Source organism: Salvelinus fontinalis, chromosome 33 (genome assembly GCF_029448725.1).
Source record: "Salvelinus fontinalis isolate EN_2023a chromosome 33, ASM2944872v1, whole genome shotgun sequence".
Taxonomy (NCBI): Eukaryota; Metazoa; Chordata; class Actinopteri; order Salmoniformes; family Salmonidae; genus Salvelinus; species Salvelinus fontinalis.
The window spans coordinates 5612946-5634627 of NC_074697.1; the positions used below are offsets into that span (position 1 = coordinate 5612946).

The 21682-nt window shown below is 43.5% G+C and overlaps 1 protein-coding gene across 1 annotated transcript in view; it reads right to left on the reverse strand.

Annotated features, from left to right (window-relative positions):
- The window catches only part of LOC129831691 (ventricular zone-expressed PH domain-containing protein-like), a 218039-nt gene extending 202020 nt beyond the window's left edge, over positions 1 to 16019 (reverse strand). Inside the window, exons 1-2 of the mRNA XM_055895060.1 lie at positions 15704 to 16019; positions 14746 to 14961 (exon numbers count right to left, since the gene is read on the reverse strand). Of these exons, the coding sequence (XP_055751035.1) occupies positions 14746 to 14961; positions 15704 to 15841 (354 nt within the window). The 5' untranslated portion in view covers positions 15842 to 16019. The remainder of the gene's footprint in view (positions 1 to 14745; positions 14962 to 15703) is intronic.
- Between the last annotated feature and the right edge of the window lie 5663 nt (positions 16020 to 21682).

The window sequence follows — 21682 nt, forward strand, 5'->3', positions numbered from 1 at the left end:
ACAGCACAGTCCTATTAGAGTGAGTCACTGTAATATCAGGCTGCTCTCAGATCAGGAGGGAAGCAGGCAGCCTAGTGATCAGAGTGTAGCGGAGGAAGGTAGCCTAGTGGTTAGAGTGTAGAGGAGGCAGGTAGCCTAATGGTTAGAGTGTAGGGGAGGCAGGTAGCCTAGTGGTTAGAGTGTAGAGGTGGCAGGTAGCCTAGTGGTTAGAGTGTAGGGGCGGCAGGTAGCCTAGTGGTTAGAGTGTAGAGGTGGCAGGTAGCCTAGTGGTTAGAGTGTAGAGGTGGCAGGTAGCCTAGTGGTTAGAGTGTAGAGGAGGCAGGTAGTCTAGTGGTTAGAGTGTAGAGGTGGCAGGTAGCCTAGTGGTCAGAGTGTAGAGGTGGCAGGTAGCCTAGTGGTTAGAGTGTAGAGACGGCAGGTAGCCTAGTGGTTAGAGTGTAGAGGAGGAAGGTAGCCTAGTGGTTAGAGTGTAGAGGTGGCAGGTAGCCTAGTGGTTAGAGTGTAGAGGAGGCAGGTAGCCTAGTGGTTAGAGTGTAGAGGAGGCAGGTAGCCTAGTGATTAGAGTGTAGAGGAGGCAGGTAGCCTAGTGGTTAGAGTGTAGAGGAGGCAGGTAGCCTAGTGGTTAGAGTGTAGAGGTGGCAGGTAGCCTAGTGGTCAGAGTGTAGAGGTGGCAGGTAGCCTAGTGGTTAGAGTGTAGAGGTGGCAGGTAGCCTAGTGGTTCGAGTGTAGAGGTGGCAGGTAGCCTAGTGGTTAGAGTGTAGAGGTGGCAGGTAGCCTAGTGGTTAGAGTGTAGAGGTGGCAGGTAGCCTAGTGGTTAGAGTGTAGAGGAGGCAGGTAGCCTAGTGGTTAGAGCGTAGGGGAGGCAGGTAGCCTAGTGGTTAGAGTGTAGAGGTGGCAGGTAGCCTAGTGGTTAGAGTGTAGAGGTGGCAGGTAGCCTAGTGGTTAGAGTGTAGAGGTGGCAGGTAGCCTAGTGGTTAGAGTGTAGAGGTGGCAGGTAGCCTAGTGGTTAGAGTGTAGAGGTGGCAGGTAAACTAGTGGTTAGAGTGTAGAGGTGGCAGGTAGCCTAGTGGTTAGAGTGTAGAGATGGCAGGTAGCCTAGTGGTTAGAGTGTAGGGACGGCAGGTAGCCTAGTGGTCAGAGTGTAGAGGTGGCAGGTAGTCTAGTGGTTAGTGTTGAGGCAGCAGGTAGCCTAGTGGTTAGAGCGTAGAGGTGGCAGGTAGCCTAGTGGTCAGAGCGTAGAGGTGGTAGGTAGTCTAGTGGTTAGAGTGTAGGGACGGCAGGTAGCCTAGTGGTCAGAGTGTAGAGGTGGCAGGTAGCCTAGTGGTTAGAGTGTAGAGGTGGCAGGTAGCCTAGTGGTCAGAGTGTAGAGGTGGCAGATAGCCTAGTGGTTAGAGTGTAGAGGTGGCAGGTAGCCTAGTGGTTAGAGTGTAGAGGTGGCAGGTAGCCTAGTGGTTAGAGTGTAGAGGAGGCAGGTAGTCTAGTGGTTAGAGTGTAGAGGTGGTAGGTAGCCTAGTGGTTAGAGTGTAGAGGTGGCAGGCAGCCTAGTGGTTAGAGTGTAGAGGTGGCAGGCAGCCTAGTGGTTAGAGTGTAGAGGAGACAGGTAGCCTAGTGGTTAGAGTGTAGAGGTGGCAGGTAGCCTAGTGGTTAGAGTGTAGAGGTGGCAGGTAGCCTAGTGGTTAGAGTGTAGAGGTGGCAGGTAGCCTAGTGGTTAGAGTGTAGAGGTGGCAGGTAGCCTAGTGGTTAGAGTGTAGAGGTGGCAGGCAGCCTAGTGGTTAGAGCGTAGAGGTGGCAGGTAGCCTAGTGGTTAGAGTGTAGAGGTGGCAGGTAGCCTAGTGGTTAGAGTGTAGAGGTGGCAGGTAGCCTAGTGGTTAGAGTGTATAGTGCACCAGACAAGGTGCTCACTAATGAAGACTAACCAGACAAGGAGCTCACTAATGAAGACTAACCAGACAAGGAGCTCACCAATGAAGACTAACCAGACAAGGAGCTCACTAATGAAGACTAACCAGACAAGGAGCTCACTAATGAAGACTAACCAGACAAGGAGCTCACTAATGAAGACTAACCAGACAAGGTGCTCACTAATGAAGACTAACCAGACAAGGTGCTCACTAAGGAAGACTAACCAGACAAGGTGCTCACTAATGAAGACTAACCAGACAAGGTGCTCACTAATGAAGACTAACCAGACAAGGTGCTCACTAATGAAGACTAACCAGACAAGGTGCTCACTAATGAAGACTAACCAGACAAGGAGACTGTGAGAAGTGTGTGTGTGTGTGTGTGTGCGTGCGTGCGTGCGTGCGTGCGTGCGTGCGTACGTGCGTGCGTGCGTGCGTGCGTGAGAGAGAGAGAGACATTGCCTCCTATGCAAGTCTCATTAGGTTGGTATTAGGACATACACAGTATGTCCCTACTGCCATAATAACACATACACAGTATGTCCCTACTACCATAATAACACATGTCCCTACTGCCATAATAACACATGTACAGTATGTCCCTACTACCATAATAACACATGTCCCTACTGCCATAATAACACATGTCCCTACTGCCATAATAACACATGTCCCTACTGCCATAATAACACATGTCCCTACTGCCATAATAACACATGTCCCTACTGCCATAATAACACATGTCCCTACTGCCATAATAACACATGTCCCTACTGCCATAATAACACATGTACAGTATGTCCCTACTGCCATAATAACACATGTCCCTACTGCCATAATAACACATGTCCCTACTGCCATAATAACACATGTCCCTACTGCCATAATAACACATGTACAGTATGTCCCTACTGCCATAATAACACATGTCCCTACTGCTATAATAACACATGTACAGTATGTCCCTACTGCCATAATAACACATGCCCCTACTACCATAATAACACATGTCCCTACTACCATAATAACACATGTCCCTACTGCCATAATAACACATGTCCCTACTGCTATAATAACACATGTACAGTATGTCCCTACTGCCATAATAACACATGTCCCTACTGCCATAATAACACATGTACAGTATGTCCCTACTGCCATAATAACACATGTCCCTACTGCCATAATAACACATGTCCCTACTGCCATAATAACACATGTCCCTACTGCCATAATAACACATGTCCCTACTGCTATAATAACACATGTCCCTACTGCCATAATAACACATGTACAGTATGTCCCTACTGCTATAATAACACATGTACAGTATGTCCCTACTGCCATAATAACACATGTCCCTACTGCCATAATAACACATGTCCCTACTGCCATAATAACACATGTACAGTATGTCCCTACTGCTATAATAACACATGTACAGTATGTCCCTACTGCCATAATAACACATGTCCCTACTGCCATAATAACACATGTCCCTACTGCCATAATAACACATGTCCCTACTGCCATAATAACACATGTCCCTACTGCCATAATAACACATGTACAGTATGTCCCTACTGCCATAATAACACATGTCCCTACTGCTATAATAACACATGTACAGTATGTCCCTACTGCCATAATAACACATGTACAGTATGTCCCTACTGCCATAATAACACATGTCCCTACTGCCATAATAACACATGTACAGTATGTCCCTACTGCCATAATAACACATGTCCCTACTGCCATAATAACACATGTACAGTATGTCCCTACTGCCATAATAACACATGTCCCTACTGCCATAATAACACATGTCCCTACTGCCATAATAACACATGTACAGTATGTCCCTACTGCCATAATAACACATGTCCCTACTGCCATAATAACACATGTCCCTACTGCCATAATAACACATGTCCCTACTGCCATAATAACACATGTACAGTATGTCCCTACTGCCATAATAACACATGTCCCTACTGCCATAATAACACATGTACAGTATGTCCCTACTACTATAATAACACATGTCCCTACTGCTATAATAACACATGTCCCTACTACCATAATAACACATGTCCCTACTGCCATAATAACACATGTCCCTACTGCCATAATAACACATGTCCCTACTGCTATAATAACACATGTCCCTACTGCCATAATAACACATGTCCCTACTACCATAATAACACATGTCCCTACTGCCATAATAACACATGTCCCTACTGCCATAATAACACATGCACAGTATGTCCCTACTGCCATAATAACACATGTCCCTACTGCCATAATAACACATGCCCCTACTACCATAATAACACATGTCCCTACTGCCATAATAACACATGTACAGTATGTTATTGTACTATATGTAGCATGATTATAGATTGTATACAATATGGATATGTATCTGTACAAGCATCTTCTAATGCATGTATAGTAGACAGTTGAAGTCGGAAGTTTACATACAACTTAGCCAAATACATTTAAACTCAGTTTTTCACAATTCCTGACATTTTATCCTAGTAAAAATTCCCTGTCTTAGGTCAGCTAAGATCACAACTTTATTTTAAGAATGTGAAATGTCAGAATAATAGTAGAGAGAATGATTTATTTCAGCTTTTATTTTTTTCATCACATTCCCATTGGGTCAGAAGTTTCCATACACTCAATTAGTATTTGGTAGCATTGCCTTTAAACTGTTTAACTTGGGTCAAACATTTCGAATAGCCTTCCACAAGCTTTCCACAATAAGTTGGGTGAATTTTGGCCCATTCCTCCTGACACAGCTGGTGTAAGTGAGTCAGGTTTGTAGGCCTCCTTGCTCGCACACGCTTTTTCAGTTCTGCCCACAAATGTTCTGTAGGTTTGAGGGCAGGGCTTTGTGATGGCCACTCCAATACCTTGACTTTGTTGTCCTTAAGCCATTTTGCCACAACTTTGGGAGTATGCTTGGGGTCATTGTCCATTTGGAAGACCCATTTGCGAGCAAGCTTTAACTTCCTGACTGATGTCTTGAGATGTTGCTTCAATATATCCACATAATTTTCCTTCCTCATGATGTGAAGTGCACCAGTCCTTCCTGCAGCAAAGCACCCCCACAACATGATGCTGCCACCCCCGTGCTTCACTGTTGGGATGGTGTTCTTCGGCTTGCAAGCCTCCCCCTGTAACGTTCGTCTGGTGGTGTATGAACGGACCAAGGCGCAGTGGGTGATGAATACATAACGATTTATTTCAAAACAGACGAAACACTGACAAAACACTAGAACAAACTACAAAACAATAAACGAAGGCAACAGACCTGAAACAAACAAACTTACATATAGACGAAGGACGCAAGAACAGGATCAGACTACCTAAAACGAACGAACAAACGAAACAGTCCCATGTGGATTACACAGACACAGGAACAACCACCCACGACAAACAATGTGACAACACCTACCTTAATATGATTCTCAATCAGAGGAGATGAAAACCACCTGCCTCTAATTGAGAACCATATTAGGTACCCATTAACCAACATAGAAACAGAAAACATAGACTGCCCACCCAAACTCACATCCTGACCAACTAACACATACAAAAACTAACAGAAAACAGGTCAGGAACGTGACACCCCCTTTTTCCTCCAAACATAACGATGGTCATTATGGCCAAACAGTTCCATTTTTGTTTCATCAGACCAGAGGACATTTCTCCAAAAAGTACGATCTTTGTCCCCATGTGTAGTTGCAAACCGTAGTCTGGCTTTTTTATGGCGGTTTTGGAGCAGTGGCTTCTTCCTTGCTGAGCGGCCTTTCAGGTTATGTCGACATAGGACTCGTTTTACTGTGGATATAGATACTTTTGTACCTGTTTCCTCCAGCATCTTCACAAGGTCCTTTGCTGTTGTTCTGGGATTGATTTGCACTTTTCGCACCAAAGTACGTTCATCTCTAGGAGACAGAACGCGTCTCCTTCCTGAGCTGTATGACGGCTGCGTGGTCCCATTGTGTTTATACTTGCGTACTACCGTTTGTACAGATGAACGTGGTACCTTCAGGCGTTTGGAAATTGCTCCCAAGGATGAACCAGAAGGGTGGAGGTCAACAATTTTTTTTCTGAGGTCTTGGCTGATTTTGTTTGATTTTCCTATGATGTCAAGCAAAGAGGCACTGAGTTTGAAGGTAGGCCTTGAAATACATCCACAGGTACACCTCCAATTGACTCAAATGATGTCAATTAGCCTAACAGAAGCTTCTAAAGCCATGACATAATTTTCTGGAATTTTCCAAGCTGTTTAAAGGCACAGTCAACTTAGTGTATGTAAACTTCTGACCCACTGGAATTGTGATACAGTGAATTATAAGTGAAATAATCTGTCTGTAAACAATTGTTGGAAAAATTACTTGTGTCATGCACGAAGTAGATGTCCTAACTGACTTGCCAAAACTATAGTTTGTTAACAATAAATGTGTCAAGTGGTTGAAAAACGAGTCTTAATGACTCCAACCTAAGTGTATGTAAACGTCCGACTTCAACTGTATGTACAGATGAGCAGACAGGTATGATGTATGTATGCTGCCTGTGTGCCTATAGCCTGCTCTGTGTAGGGGTAGCAGGTAGCCTAGCGGGTAAGAGTGTTGGGCCAGTAACCGAAATGTCGCTGGTTCGCATTCCCGAGCCGACTAGGTATAAAAACTGTCTGTGCCCTTAACTCTAGTAGCTCAGGATAAGAGTGTCTGCTAAATGAATAAAACATTTGTTTTTTTTTATGTAAATCTTATGACATGTGAAGGTAGGCCTGTTTATACAGGTCATATCTAAGGTATGTGAGGGTACACACTTTAGTGTTATGCTTGCGTCAGTTACTTGATGTGGAATCGAGTTCCATGTATCCATTCCTGTGTGCCTCCCATAGTCTGTTCTGGACTTGGGGACTGTGAAGAGACCTCTGGTGCCATGTCTTGTAGGGTATTCACGGGTGTCTGAGCTGTGTGCTAGTCGTTTAAACAGACAGCTCAGTGCTTTCAACATGTCAATACCTCTCACAAATACAAGTAGTGATGAAGTCAATCTCTCCTCCACTTTGAGTCAGGAGAGATTGGAATGCATATTATTAATGTTTGCATCTCTGTGTACATCCAAGGGCCAGCCGTGCTGCCCTGTTCTGAGCCATTTGCAATTTTCCTAAGTCCGTCTTTGTGGCACCTGACTACACGACCAAACAGCTGTCCAGGTGCGACAAAACTAGAGCCTGTAGGACCTGCCTTGTTGATAGTGTTGCTAAGAAGGTAGAAACTAGAGCCTGTAGGACCTGCCTTGTTGATAGTGTTGTTAAGAAGGTAGAAACTAGAGCCTGTAGGACCTGCCTTGTTGATAGTGTTGCTAAGAAGGTAGAAACTAGAGCCTGTAGGACCTGCCTTGTTGATAGTGTTGCTAAGAAGGTAGAAACTAGAGCCTGTAGGACCTGCCTTGTTGATAGTGTTGCTAAGAAGGTAGAGCAGCGCTTTATTATGGACAGACTTCTCCCCATCTTAGCTACTGTTGTTTTTACCATGCCAGTTTACAATCCAGGGTTAGTCCAAGCAGTTTTGTCACCTTAACTTGCTCAATTTCCACATTATTTATTACAATATTTAGTAGAGGTTTAGGGTTTAGTAAATGATTAGTCCCAAAAAATATTTAGGACTAACTTATTCCTTGCCACCCATTCTGACACTAACTGCAGCTCTTTGTTGAGTGTTGCAGTCATTTCAGTCGCTGTAGTAGCTGACGTGTTGAGTGTTGCAGTCATTTCAGTCGCTGTAGTAGCTGACGTGTTGAGTGTTGCAGTCATTTCAGTCGCTGTAGTAGCTGACGTGTTGAGTGTTGCAGTCATTTCAGTCGCTGTAGTAGCTGACGTGTATAGTGTTGAGTCATCCACATACATAGACACACTGGCTTTACTCAAAGCATGTCGTTAGTATAGATTGAAAAAAGCAAGCGGTATAGACAGCTGCCCTGGGGAATTCCTGATTCTACCTGGATTATGTTGGAGAGGCTTCCACTAAAGAACACCCTCTGAGTTCTGTGAGACAGGTAACTCTTTATCCACATTATAGCAGGGGGTGTAAAGCCATAACATGGGTTTTTCCTGCAGCAGACTATGATCGATAATGTCAAAAGCCGCATTGAAGTCTAACAAAACACCCCCCACAATATTTGCATCATAAATTTCTCTCAGTCAATCATCAGTCATTTGTGTAAGTGCTGTGCTTGTTGAATGTCCTTCCCTACAAGTGTGCTGAAAGTCTGTTGTCAATTTGTTTACTGTAAAAAAGCATTGTATCTGGGAAAACACCATTTTATTTATTTTATTAAGGGTTGGTAACAGGCTGATTAGTCGGCTGTTTGAGCCAGGAAAATGGGCTTTACTATTCTTAGGGAGCGGAATTACTTATGCTTCCCTCCAGGCCTGAGGGCACACACTATCTAGTAGGCTTAAATTGAAGATATGGCAAACAGGAGAGGCAAAATCATCCGCTATTGGCTTGATGTCTAAGGTAATGTACTGAATGTCTAAGGTAATGTACTGGTCGAGTGAAAAAAAGCACAAGCATTTCGCTACACTCGCATTAACATCTGCTAACCATGTGTATGTGACAAATAAAATTTGATTTGATTTGATTTGAATGCCCCTGTACAAGCGTGTGTCTGTGCAGAAGTGTTTGCGTGTACTGTAGATAGATGCAGGTGTATATTGACTGGTAAGAAGAAAATAAAGGAGAGCCGCACACTCTAGGAGCTCAGATGCAAAAATATTTAATTACCAACGTTTCGACAGACAAGCTGTCTTCATCAGGGTACAATCACAAACACTGCGGGATGACTCGTTTATATATAGTGTCAAAACACACAGGTGTCAGTAATCATGGCCAACAGTGGCCTAATATCATTGGTTAATTACTCATTAAAACGGCATAGAATGAGCAACATACAATTAATACAAATGGATAGCATACAATCATAGACACACTAAAGACCACACAAGCCTACAAACAACCACAATGGCAAAGTCACAACAATCACAACAATCACAAGAATGGCTTCAGATCAAAGTCCACATTAAGACCGAAGGGAGCAAGGGTCTTTAAATTAAATATCCAAGCAGCCTCTCGTCTTAACAATAAATTATCAAGGTCACCCCCTCTCCTAGGGAGGGTGACATGTTCGATGCCAATATAACGCAAAGATGAAATCGAGTGGCCTGCCTCCAAAAAGTGGGCCGCAACTGGGTAGGTCAAGTTTTTGCACCTAATGGTGCTACGATGCTCTGAGATACGTACTTTTAATTCACGCTTAGTTTTACCCACATAATTTTTACCACAAGGACAAGTTATGAGATAAATAACTGCCTTAGTGGAGCACGTAATAACACCTTTGATTGGGATCGATGTCCCTGTTTGTGGATGTTTAAAGGATCTGCATTTATAAGTGCCATTGCATTGGGCACAGCCATTACACTTATAATTACCATCCAGTAGAGGCGCAAATAGACGTTGTTCAGGAATATCTTGGGGGGTTAAATCAGAGTGTACCAATTGGTCTCGGAGATTTCTGCCCCGCGAAAATACGACCAAGGGAAGGTCAGAAAACACATTACCGAGACTATCATCGGATTTAAGAATATGCCAATGTTTGTGAACGATTCCCTTAATTTGTTCAGAGCGCTTTGAATAGCGGGTAGTTAAAATGCAAGAATGCGTCTTTTTGCGAGACTGCCCTTGAAAAAGGTCATGTCTCGTTTTGTTTTGAATTTTCTCAATGGCATTATTAATCTGAACATTTTTGTACCCCCTCTCCTTGAACTTTCTTTGCGTCTCAGCCATATTTCTGTCGAAATCTGATTGTTTTTTGCAAATTCTTTTGATTCGACAGAATTGGCTGTAGGGCAAACTATTTTTCAAGGGAAGTGGGTGACAACTGTCAGCCCTCAACAAACTGTTACGATCAGTAGGTTTCCTGTAAAGATCAGTGTATAGAACATTATTTTCACACAAGATCAGAAGATCAAGAAAACTGATTTGACGTGTATCAGATTGCATAGTAAATCTCAAATGTTCAGAACAGGAGTTAAGAAAATCATGGAACGCCTGGAGCTGTTTTACATCACCCCTCCATAGAACAAAAATATCATCAATATACCGTTTCCAAATAATGATGTATATTGACTGGTAACACAGGCCTAAAATTACCTGTATCAAAACAAGGGTGTCTGATGATGTCATTTCCTCTTTGTTTCGAACCTGGAGTTTCATGGAGTTTGAAAATATATCAGCTTGAAATGTGTCGGATTATATGTCTGATTCTGATACGTAGTGGCACTGTTCTACACAATGAATCCAGGTGCATGGATACATCCTGGCACATATCACATATTGTGTCCGAAAGTTTACAGAAGTGTCAGTATTCCCTCTAACGTCAACGGCTATTGGTAAGATGGGGCGGAGGCTCTGCCAGGGGGGGGGGAAATCAAATGAAATCAAATAAAATTTCTAACGGGTCAACATTGATGCTGATCATTTTCTGGCGCAGTCTATAAAAAAAATGTCAAGCTATGACTTAATTTAATCAAGAAGACTTTAATTAATGGCCCCAACAAAGTCAACGAAGGAATTCAATAAAGAGCTGAGGTAAGAGAAAAATTAATACACTTGGTCCAATGTCTGAACATCTAATGTTTGTTGTAAATGTAAATTCTTTGCTATCCAGCTGAATGAAGAAAAACAGCTAGTTAGCGTGCTTAGCTACCGATTTAATTAGCTAACATCAGCTAACTAGCAGGGATGAATACATATATTTAACCTAAACTCACATAAACTCGTACATCGCCTTGGTCTGTACAATTGCCCTTATTTTAGCGCCCCAAAAACGTAATACTTCCAGATCAACTGTAATGTCAATACCATTGTAAGGCACAATTTCTCCCCTTTCCAACAGAATCAATTACATGACCTAAACGCTGCCCGTTCCTGCATAATTCAAGCAGGCAATGAGCCCCGTCGGGTCTTTTTAAAAATGGCGGGTGGGGAAGCGAAACTAATGCGTGATAGTGAGAAGGAGAGATGTTGAGATGAAAATTGCTTTTTTTCACTCGATCTGTCCAATTTATCACCTTATCGCCTCTAAAATGTAAATAAAACACTATAAAGAGTTGATATAATGTGTCATTACATACCTATTTGAAGGTTTGTGTCGAATTTGAATCAGGTTTTTAGGGCGGTGCTAAAGTGATCTTAGAAGTAAACAGCGGCTTTGAGAATGATGATCGCATGCAATGATGACGCAAAAAATGACTAGGTATCTCCCCCTTACCCCCGTCACTGTCCATTTCTTGTTTTTAAACGATGAGAGAAGTGATACACCTGGTGGAGAGAGATTGTAAGACAGAAATAGTTGCTTTATGCGTGCTGTACGTTACGACATGACACATCACGATGTAACGGAGGGTCCGTTTTTTCAACTTTTCTCCAATACTATAGAGCAATTACCATGTCGATCAACGCTTGAATAGAAACCTATTTCACACCCCCGATTTTGAAGTCAACACAGTCGCTACAGTCCCATTAGTTTTCTTTGTAGCCTTGTTTGAATGTTGCGGTTGCGCACATTTGTACAGAATGGGGTGAGTTTACGTTAGCTAGTTTGTCTGTAGCAGGGGTTTAGGGTTGTTGTTAGCTAGCTAGTTATCTGGCAGCTCCATTTATTGAGGAAGCTAGCTAGCTAGCTGGCTGACAAGTAAGCTAGTAGCTAACAACTCTAGCTAGCTAGCTACAGCTCCTCGCCACAGATAGGTTTAGTTATAAAATGATTTGTCCTCTCTGCTAGTGGTGGCTTGTTCTCTGTTGTCTAACTAGCTAGCTAGCTAACTGGCTGGCTAACGTTCATCAGGCAGCTGTATCGTAGCTAGCCAGGAGTAGGCAAGCCCATGCCGAAGCCACTAATGTTAACTTTACCAGCAGAGAGGAGCCCTTACTTCTACAGCCAACTGTGGTTGCTAGCTAACTAGCTAGTTACACAAATGACATTTCTCTACTCCATTTATTTGACACAGGGCTCCTGTCTTTTGAACCAGTGTAACAGCATTCACCAAAATGTATTTTATACATTGCTAACTACTGAATTTATGTTTCGCTTCATGTTTAGTTCATTGCCTCCTGTTGACCTTGATTAACATGAATGTGTGTTTAGTGACATATTGCACCCCCCTGGCTTTAGCCATTCAATTGTTGCATTTTCTCCTCAGACCGTTTTATGTTGCTGGAGAGAATGTGAGGAGTGAGAGAGTCCTTCACGTCAACTACAACTTCTGCTATGTTATATGCTTGTCATTACCCACAGAATAAAACGAATTGTATAAACTAGATCATCACGTGCTTGCTGTCCTGTTGCCTTCAGAGGGAAGTACTAGGCAGTTACACCCGTAAAATGGACACACAATGGAGGAAACAGTGGGTTAAGTTACATTATAATGTTTTGTCTCTCATTCCTCGTGTCTCCTCGCGTCTCCTCGCGTCTCCTCGCGTCTCCTCGCGTCTCCTCGCGTCTCCTCGCGTCTCCTCGCGTCTCCTCGCGTCTCCTCGCGTCTCCTCGCGTCTCCTCGCGTCTCCTCGTGTCTCCTCGTGTCTCACATTCCCTTTATTTTGCTCAGTTGCGTAAGGTAAGTTAAGTTATTCAACTGATAGCATTGACTAAGCACAAAAGGGTTGGGTAAGTTTATTTACATGAACTTGTAATGTGTACTTTTTTGTTGAAAAAATTGTCAGATTTAGATAAATGGCAGTAACACAGTGTTATAAATGTGTTTTCATCAGGTGTACGATGTGTCAACGCATCATGAGGGGATATTTGATTCGATGTTATCCGTCTGCTGGCTTTGAAGTGAAGGGGAGGATCAGACTCATGGGAGTGTTTCCTATCTCTACTGCTTTATATCAAGAAGTCTTTGAATTTTCTGCCATATTATTTTATTCTCTATCCACACTTACTCTGCAGCAATAACTAGCTAGGGAACTAGTTAGGGGAGGGGGGGGGGCTAGCTAGGAGAGAGAGAGAACAGACACAGAGAGCATGGGCTCTTAAGTTCTTCTGCAAAAAGATAGAATTTAGAGTTGGATAAATGTAGATATACTTGATTTTTTTTCCGCAAGGACTTATACAGGATACTACCCTCCATATCAAAACCTTCATTCCAAATCACAATTCTCTACTGCTTCATTTCAAAAAGTGCATTTTCTACCATATTGTTTTATTCTCTATCCACACTTACACTGCAGCAATATATTGTAAGTTAAAGACTAAACCAAGGTTCTCCGAGCTCTGGTCCTGGAGTGCTACTGTGTGCAGGCTTTTGCTCCGGCCCATCACTAACACACATCAAAAGAATGATGGTCTTATTAAGGCTGACGACCAGAAGCTGAGAAAGACAACAGTGTGTCCTGAAGATCAACCTGGCCTGGAAGACTCCATATCTTGTCGTTACAAACGATTAAAACTGAACTGTTGTTTGACTGCTGGAGTTAGACCAGAGTTGATGTATTTCCCATTTAAAAGTGAACACTATATTGCCCTTTCTAGAGCGCTCGACAAAGAAATTAGGTATTTCAATTTTATTTAAATGAAGGTTTTTTCAATTTTATTGAGGCTAAACTTTTTACCTTTTTTATTATGGATGTTGGATGTATAGACTGTGTTTTGTGAAACAGGTTTGTGTAGTTTTTTGCTGTTGTAAATAAATGCAATATTAGTCAACATATTACAATTGTTGGCTTTAAGTGTATATTTGTAGTGACAACTGCTGTTGTCACTACTCCTGGCCTTAGTATTCTTTGTTTTCTTTATTATTTTAGTTAGGTCAGGGTGTGACATGGGATGTTTGTGTGTTTTGTCTAGTTTAGTGTGTGTGTCTTGTTTAGGGGGTGTTGTATAGTGTATGGGGTTGTGTTCAGGAGAGAGTTCTAGGAAAGTCTATGGTTGCCTGGTTTAGTTCTCAATCAGAGACAGATGTCATTAATTGTCTCTGATTGGGAGCCATATTTAAGGCAGCCATAGGCTTTAGGTGATTGTGGGGAATTGTCTATGTTGAACGTAAGTAGCTTGTGTGTGCACTTTCGTTTGTAGCTTCACGGTTGTTTGTTGTTTTGTATAAGTGTTTTGTTTCGTGTTCATCTTCAAAATAAAGAGAAGATGTATTTTGCACACGCTGCGCCTTGGTCCTCTCTCTAAAGAAGACGATCGTGACAACTGCATCAAGTACATGCACGACTTCAATGTTATAATTTGATTGACAGACTTGATATGACGTATGGACCGTTTAAAAGAGCACATAGTGAATCCACAAGTTCTGACCGTATATGATGATGCTCAACATGTAGTTTCTGCTTTTTTTTTAGTTCTGTTTTTAAGTTTAATTAATCAAACTCTGAAGGTTCTACTGACGGGCCTACTGTTTCATTTTGTAATAGAGTGTGGAACAAACGCTGCTTTCATGGTGACGGCGATGAGCACCCTTCATTTAAAGATAAACCATAAATGTATAATACAATGATTCAATACGGGATCAAATGCTTACTTTGAAACGTTATGATGTGTCAACAAAAACAAATATGAAACAGCGAGTGATGATGATGATGATGATGATGGGCTGTTGGGTCGAAGCATTTTACACAGCATATATCCCAGATGTGTCTGAATGTGCTCATTGAGTCTGAAACAAAGTGGTCCGTTTCTTGGTGTGTGTGTGTGTGTGTGTGTGTGTGTGTGTGTGTGTGTGTGTGTGTAGTGTAGTGTAGTGTACCTGCAGTATACAGCTGGTGATGTCTGAGGCTATCTTGGCATGGGGTGTGTCTTCGTCTTTGCCCTGGGGGGTGAGGTTGTGTTCCAGACAGGATTCCCACAGACCCACTAGCGCCCCCCCATGGCGCTCGATGGACCGCGTCTCCCTGATCGCCGTGGTGATGCGCGTGATGCAGATCTCCACCACCGCCTGGTCATTGTCATTGGTCAGGTAGTCCTGCAGCCAGCCAATCAGAGGGGAAATGAGTCCGGAACAGCCAATCAGGATCAAAAAACAATGAGAAAAGAGCATGTTTGTTTTTAATATGGTTTCAAATGCAGTCCGTCTAACACAGATCCAAGTCTCAGGGCTGCAACAACTTTGGCTCTTAGTTTTCCCTTGACACTCAAAGGAAAAACCCTCTTCACTTTTTCCATGTTGAGGTGGAAATGCTCAGATATTCAAACTCTTACCTCAACTGTGTCTCAATAAGCAGCTGGGTTACATTCAGCCGTAGACTCTTTCATTCTTTACTTAAATGATGACTGAGAGACTGACTGTGTTGGATGGGAAATGAGGACATGTGGGCTCTGGAGGGATAGGCATCATATCAGATCTGTTTCCAGGAAACAGTCCCAAGAGACACACCTGCCATAAGCACTGTGTGTGTGTGTGTGTGTGTGTGTGTGTGTGTGTGTGTGTGTGTGTGTGTGTGTGTGTGTGTGTGTGTGTGTGTGTGTGTGTGTGTGTGTGTGTGTGTGTGTGTGTGTGTGTGTGTGTGTGTGTGTGTACATAGGCAACTTACAAGAGAGCAATAGATACCTTTGACCTCCTCTAGTACTTCAAAGAGACCGTCATGTGTGTGAATGGATGGGTATGTAGGGGTACTCACAGGAGAGCAGGAGATACCTTTGACCTCCTCTAGTACTTCAAAGAGACCGTCATGTGTGTGAATGGATGGGTATGTAGGGGTACTCACAGGAGAGCAGGAGATAGCCTTGATTTCCTCCAGGGCCTGTGAAAGACAGTCCTCTATCTCAGAGTCTTCCAGGGAGAAGAGGTCTCCAGCCCGGGACAGGTCTCTCTGGCCCAGTACCAGGCCAAACAGCTGGTGCATGGTGTCTCTGCTTCACTCTGGCCTGCTTCGGGCCCACCTCAGCCTGGTCTGGTCCACGTCAGGCCTGCTTAGGCCCGGTTTGACCCACACTCACTCTGGGCCAACCTGGGACCAGAAGTTGCTATGGAGACAGGGCATAGTCCCTGAAGGTGGTGGGGTGATGACCTCATACACATCAGACCCCTGAGAAAGAAAGACAAAAATGGAGACAAATTTAACCCCAATAACTACCGTGGGATATGCGTCAACAGCAACCTTGGGAAAATCCTCTGCATTATCATTAACAGCAGACTCGTACATTTCCTCAGTGATAACAATGTCCTGAGCAAATGTCAAATCGGCTTTTTACCAAATTACCGTTCAACAGACCACATTTCCCCCCTGCACACTCTAATTGACAAACAAACAAAACAAAAACAAAGGCAAAGTCTTCTCATGCTTTGTTGATTTCAAAAAATCTTTGGACACAATTTGGCATGAGGGTCTGTCTCTCCACGATGGAAAGTGGAGTTGGTTGAAAAACATACGACTTTATAAAATCCATGTACACCAACAACAAGTGTGTAGTTAAAATTGGCAAAAAACACATACACCTCACCCTACTAGAAACTGAAGTCAAATATTTACTATTTCTGATGATCTGGTGCTTCTGTCTCCAACCAAGGAGGCCCTACAGCAGCACCTAGATCTTCTGCACAGATTCTGTCAGACCCTGACCCGACAGTAAATCTCAGTAAGACCAAAATAATGGTGTTCCAAAAAAAGTCCAGTTGCCAGCACCATAAATACAAATTCCATCTAGACACTGTTGCCCAAGAGAACACAAAAAACTATACATACCTCAGCCTAAACATCAGCGCCACAGGTAACTTCCACAAAGCTGTGAACGATCTGAGAGACAAGGCAAGAAGGGCCTTCTATGACATCAAAAGGAACATAAAATTCAACATACCAATTAGGATCTGGCTAAAAAATACTTGAATCAGTCATAGAGCCCATTGCCCTTTATGGTTGTGAGGTCTGGGGTCCGCTCACCAACCAATAATTCACATAACGGGACAAACACCAAATTGAGACTGCATGCAGAATTCTGCAAAAGTATCCTCCGTGTACAACGTAGAACACCAAATAATGCATGCAGAATCGAATGAGGCCGATACCCACTAATTATCAATATCCAGAAAAGAGACGTTAAATTCTACAACCACCTAAAAGAAAGCAATTCCCAAACCTTCCATAACAAAGCCATCACCTACAGAGAGATGAACCTGGAGAAGAGTCCCCTAAGCATGCTGTTCCTGGGGCTCTGTTCACAAACACAAACAGACCCCACAGAGCCCCAGGACAGCAACACAATTAGACCCAACCAAATCATGAGAGAACAAAAAGAGAATTACTTGACACATTGGAAAGAATTAACAAAAAAACTGAGCAAACTAGAACCCAAACTTAAGGAAACCCAAACTTAAGGAAAGCTTTGACTATGTACAGACTCAGTGAGCATAGACTTGATATTGAGAAAGGCCGCCGTAGGCAGACATGGCTCTCAAGAGAAGACAGGCGATGTGCACACTGCCCACAAAATGAGGTGGAAACTGAGCTGCACTTCCTAACCTCCTGCCCAATGTATGACCATATTAGAGACACATATTTCCCTCAGATTACACAGACCCACAAAGAATGTGAAAAACAAACTTTTGATAAACTCCCATGTCTACTGGGTAAAATACCACAGTGTGCAATCACAGCAGCAAGATGTGTGACCTGTTGCCACAAGAAAAGGGCAACCAGTGAAGAACAAACACCATTGTAAATACAACCCATATTTATGTTTATTTATTTTCCCTTTTGTACTTTAACTATTTTCACATAATATGGCATTTGAAATGTCTTTATTATTTTGGAACTTTTGTGAGTGTAGTGTTTCCTGTTAATTTCGTAATGTTTATAATTTGTTGTATCTATTTGACTTGCTTTGGAAATGTAAACATACAGTATGTTTCCCATGTCGATAAAGCCCCAGAGAGGGAGGAGAGGAGAGGAGAGGAGAGGAGAGGAGAGGAGAGGAGAGGAGAGGAGAGGAGAGGAGAGGAGAGGAGAGGAGAGAGACAGAGAGACAGAGAGACAGAGAGACAGAGAGAGAGGAGAGGAGAGGAGAGGAGAGAAGAGGAGAGGAGAGGAGAGGAGAGGAGAGGAGAGGAGAGGAGAGGAGAGGAGAGGAGAGAGAGACAGAGAGAGAGGAGAGGAGAGGAGAGAGTTGGGAATTTGTTTTTTAGAGTTTCTGCGTCTACTGTTTAAATACAGTGTGGGGAGAACCATCACTCTAGTGTTTGCGTTATCCTCTTCTCACATCTCTCCTCTGTAGTTCTACAGGTGTAGTTAATGAAGTTACACTCATCACAAATTAACTTCCCACTACACTAATATGTGACACATTAAGGATACTCCACTCACAGCTGTGCACTGCTGGCCAAGGACAAACACCACCACACATCAGCAAAACAGAGGAGACGGCTGCATGAATGAATGTGTGGGAAACTCCCAGGACCTGTGAGATTCCTCATTTAAAACATCAACCATTTACCCCCCTCACCTGGGCTCCTCCGGCCCTTTCTGGAAATATTAACACTCAGAGAGGCACAAGCGGGGTGGGGGGTATCCATACTCAGCTGTACTGTACACAAAGGGGTCAGGGACGATGGATTACTGATTATTCAGACTGTGCGTTAATAGATACGGACACAAGAACACACGCAAAAAATAATATAAATTAGTTTTTTGACAGAATTTCTGAAATCCTCTATTGAGTGTTTAACTACAGTGAATAGTAAAGGGGGAGGAGACTACAGTTCACCATCAAATTCAATTCCTGCCCACAGAGTCCATGGCAACACAGCGCCGGGATACGGAGGCGGGAATTCTCATTGGCCTATGCCAGTTCTGTATCCAAATACCCAAACAGCCATCAATACAGAGGGAGGTGTTGGCTTTATCTCCCCTGACAGTAAGGATGGGGCTGGATACATAGATATTTCACTGTGACACTAACACCACTAGAGTACCATTAATCAAAGTGTAATTTATCACCAGCGATGAGACTAGGTGTGTGGGGAGGGTATAGAGAGAGAGAGAGAGAGAGAGAGAGAGAGAGAGAGAGAGAGAGAGAGAGAGAGAGAGAGAGAGAGAGAGAGAGAGAGAGAGAGAGAATTTAACAAAAAAACAGAGCAAACTAGAATGCTATTTGGCCCTAAACAGAGAGTACCCAGTGGCAGAATACCTGACCAATGTGACTGACCCAAACTTAAGGAAAGATTTGACTATGTACAGATTCAGTGACCATTGCTATTGAGAGGCCACCGAAGGCAGACATGGCTCTCAAGAGAAGACAAGCTATGTGAACACTGCCCACAAAATGAGGTGGAAACCGCTGACTGCACTTCCTAACCTCCTGCCACATGCATTTCCCTCAGATTACACAGAACCACTTTGAAAACAAATCAAATGTTGATAAACTCTCATATCTACTGGGTGAAATACCACAATGTGCCATCACAATACTGTACATCGCCATAATATGACATTAGAAATGAAACTTTTGTGAGTGTAATGATTACTGTTAATTTTGGATTTGTTTATTATCTATTTCACTTGTGTTGTCAATCTAAAACATACCAATAAATTAATTGAATTGAAAATTGAGAGAGAGACATACAAACAGACAGAGACAGAGAGAGACGAAGAACGAGAAAGAGAGTGACAGAAATAGACAGAGAGACAGAGGGAAAGAGAGAGACAGAAACAGACAGAGAGAGACAGAGGGACATAAAGAGAGAAAGAGAGAGACAGAGGAACATAAAGAGAAAGAAAGAGATGGATAGCATTTCAGTGTCCTGAATTCCTGGTGTAACCTGCAGACCCCTCACACACTGAGCTTCCATTATTCCACCTGAATGCCCTCTGTCTGCACTAAATCCACACACACACATACACACACACACACACACACACACACACACACACACACACACACACACACACACACTTACACACACACACGTACACACGCACGCACGCACGCACGCACACACGCACACACACACACACACACACACACACACACACAACACACACACACACACACACACACACACACACACACACACACACACACACACACAGTGTGAGCAGTGTGACTGAAATAGTTCTGACAGTTCTGACACAGCTTCTGCCTCTGATCTCCTAATACACAGCCCCAGACTATAACACACAGTCCTAGACTATAACACAGCCCCAGACTATAACACACAGCCCCAGACTATAACACACAGCCCCAGACTATAACACACAGTCCCAGACTATAACACAGCCCCAGACTATAACACACAGCCCCAGACTATAACACACAGCCCCAGACTATAACACACAGCCCCGGACTATAACACACAGCCCCAGACTATAACACACAGTCCCAGACTATAACACACAGCCCCAGACTATAACACACAGCCCCAGACTATAACACACAGCCCCAGACTATAACACAGCCCCAGACTATAACGCACAGCCCCAGACTATAACACACAGCCCCAGACTATAACACACAGCCCCAGACTATAACACACAGCCCCAGACTATAACACAGCCCCAGACTATAACACACAGCCCCAGACTATAACACAGCCCCAGACTATAACGCACAGCCCCAGACTATAACGCACAGCCCCAGACTATAACACACAGCCCCAGACTATAACACACAGTCCCAGACTATAACACAGCCCCAGACTATAACACACAGCCCCAGACTATAACACACAGCCCCAGACTATAACACACAGCCCCGGACTATAACACACAGCCCCAGACTATAACACACAGTCCCAGACTATAACACACAGCCCCAGACTATAACACACAGCCCCAGACTATAACACACAGTCCCAGACTATAACACACAGCCCCAGACTATAACACACAGCCCCAGACTATAACACACAGTCCCAGACTATAACACACAGTCCCAGACTATAACACACAGCCCCAGACTATAACACACAGTCCCAGACTATAACACACAGCCCCAGACTATAACACACAGCCCCAGATTATAACAAACAGCCCCAGACTATAACACACAACCCCAGACTATAACACACAGTCCCAGACTATAACACACAGCCCCAGACTATAACACACAGTCCCAGACTATAACACACAGCCCCAGACTATAACACACAGCCCCAGACTATAACACACAGTCCCAGACTTTAACACACAGCCCCAGACTATAACACACAGCCCCAGACTATAACACAGCCCCAGACTATAACACACAGCCCCAGACTATAACACACAGCCCCAGATTATAACAAACAGCCCCAGACTATAACACACAACCCCAGACTATAACACACAGCCCCAGACTATAACACACAGCCCCAGACTATAACACACAGCCCCAGACTATAACACAGCCCCAGACTATAACACACAGCCCAAGAACTCATCACACGCTTGTATATTTGGTACAGTATAATTGAAATATCCCACATAAGAAACAACATGGTGGTCTGGTATTGTGTGATGTGGTTGACCAGTCAGTCAGTCCTTTGTGTGTTGTGGTTGACCAGTCAGTCAGTCCTTTGTGTGTTGTGGTTGACCAGTCAGTCAGTCCTTTGTGTGTTGTGGTTGACCAGTCAGTCAGTCCTTTGTGTGTTGTGGTTGACCAGTCAGTCAGTCCTTTGTGTGATGTGGTTGACCAGTCAGTCAGTCCTTTGTGTGTTGTGGTTGACCAGTCAGAGTAGAGAAAAACAGGCCTGAGGAATCCAGCTCTTAAACAAT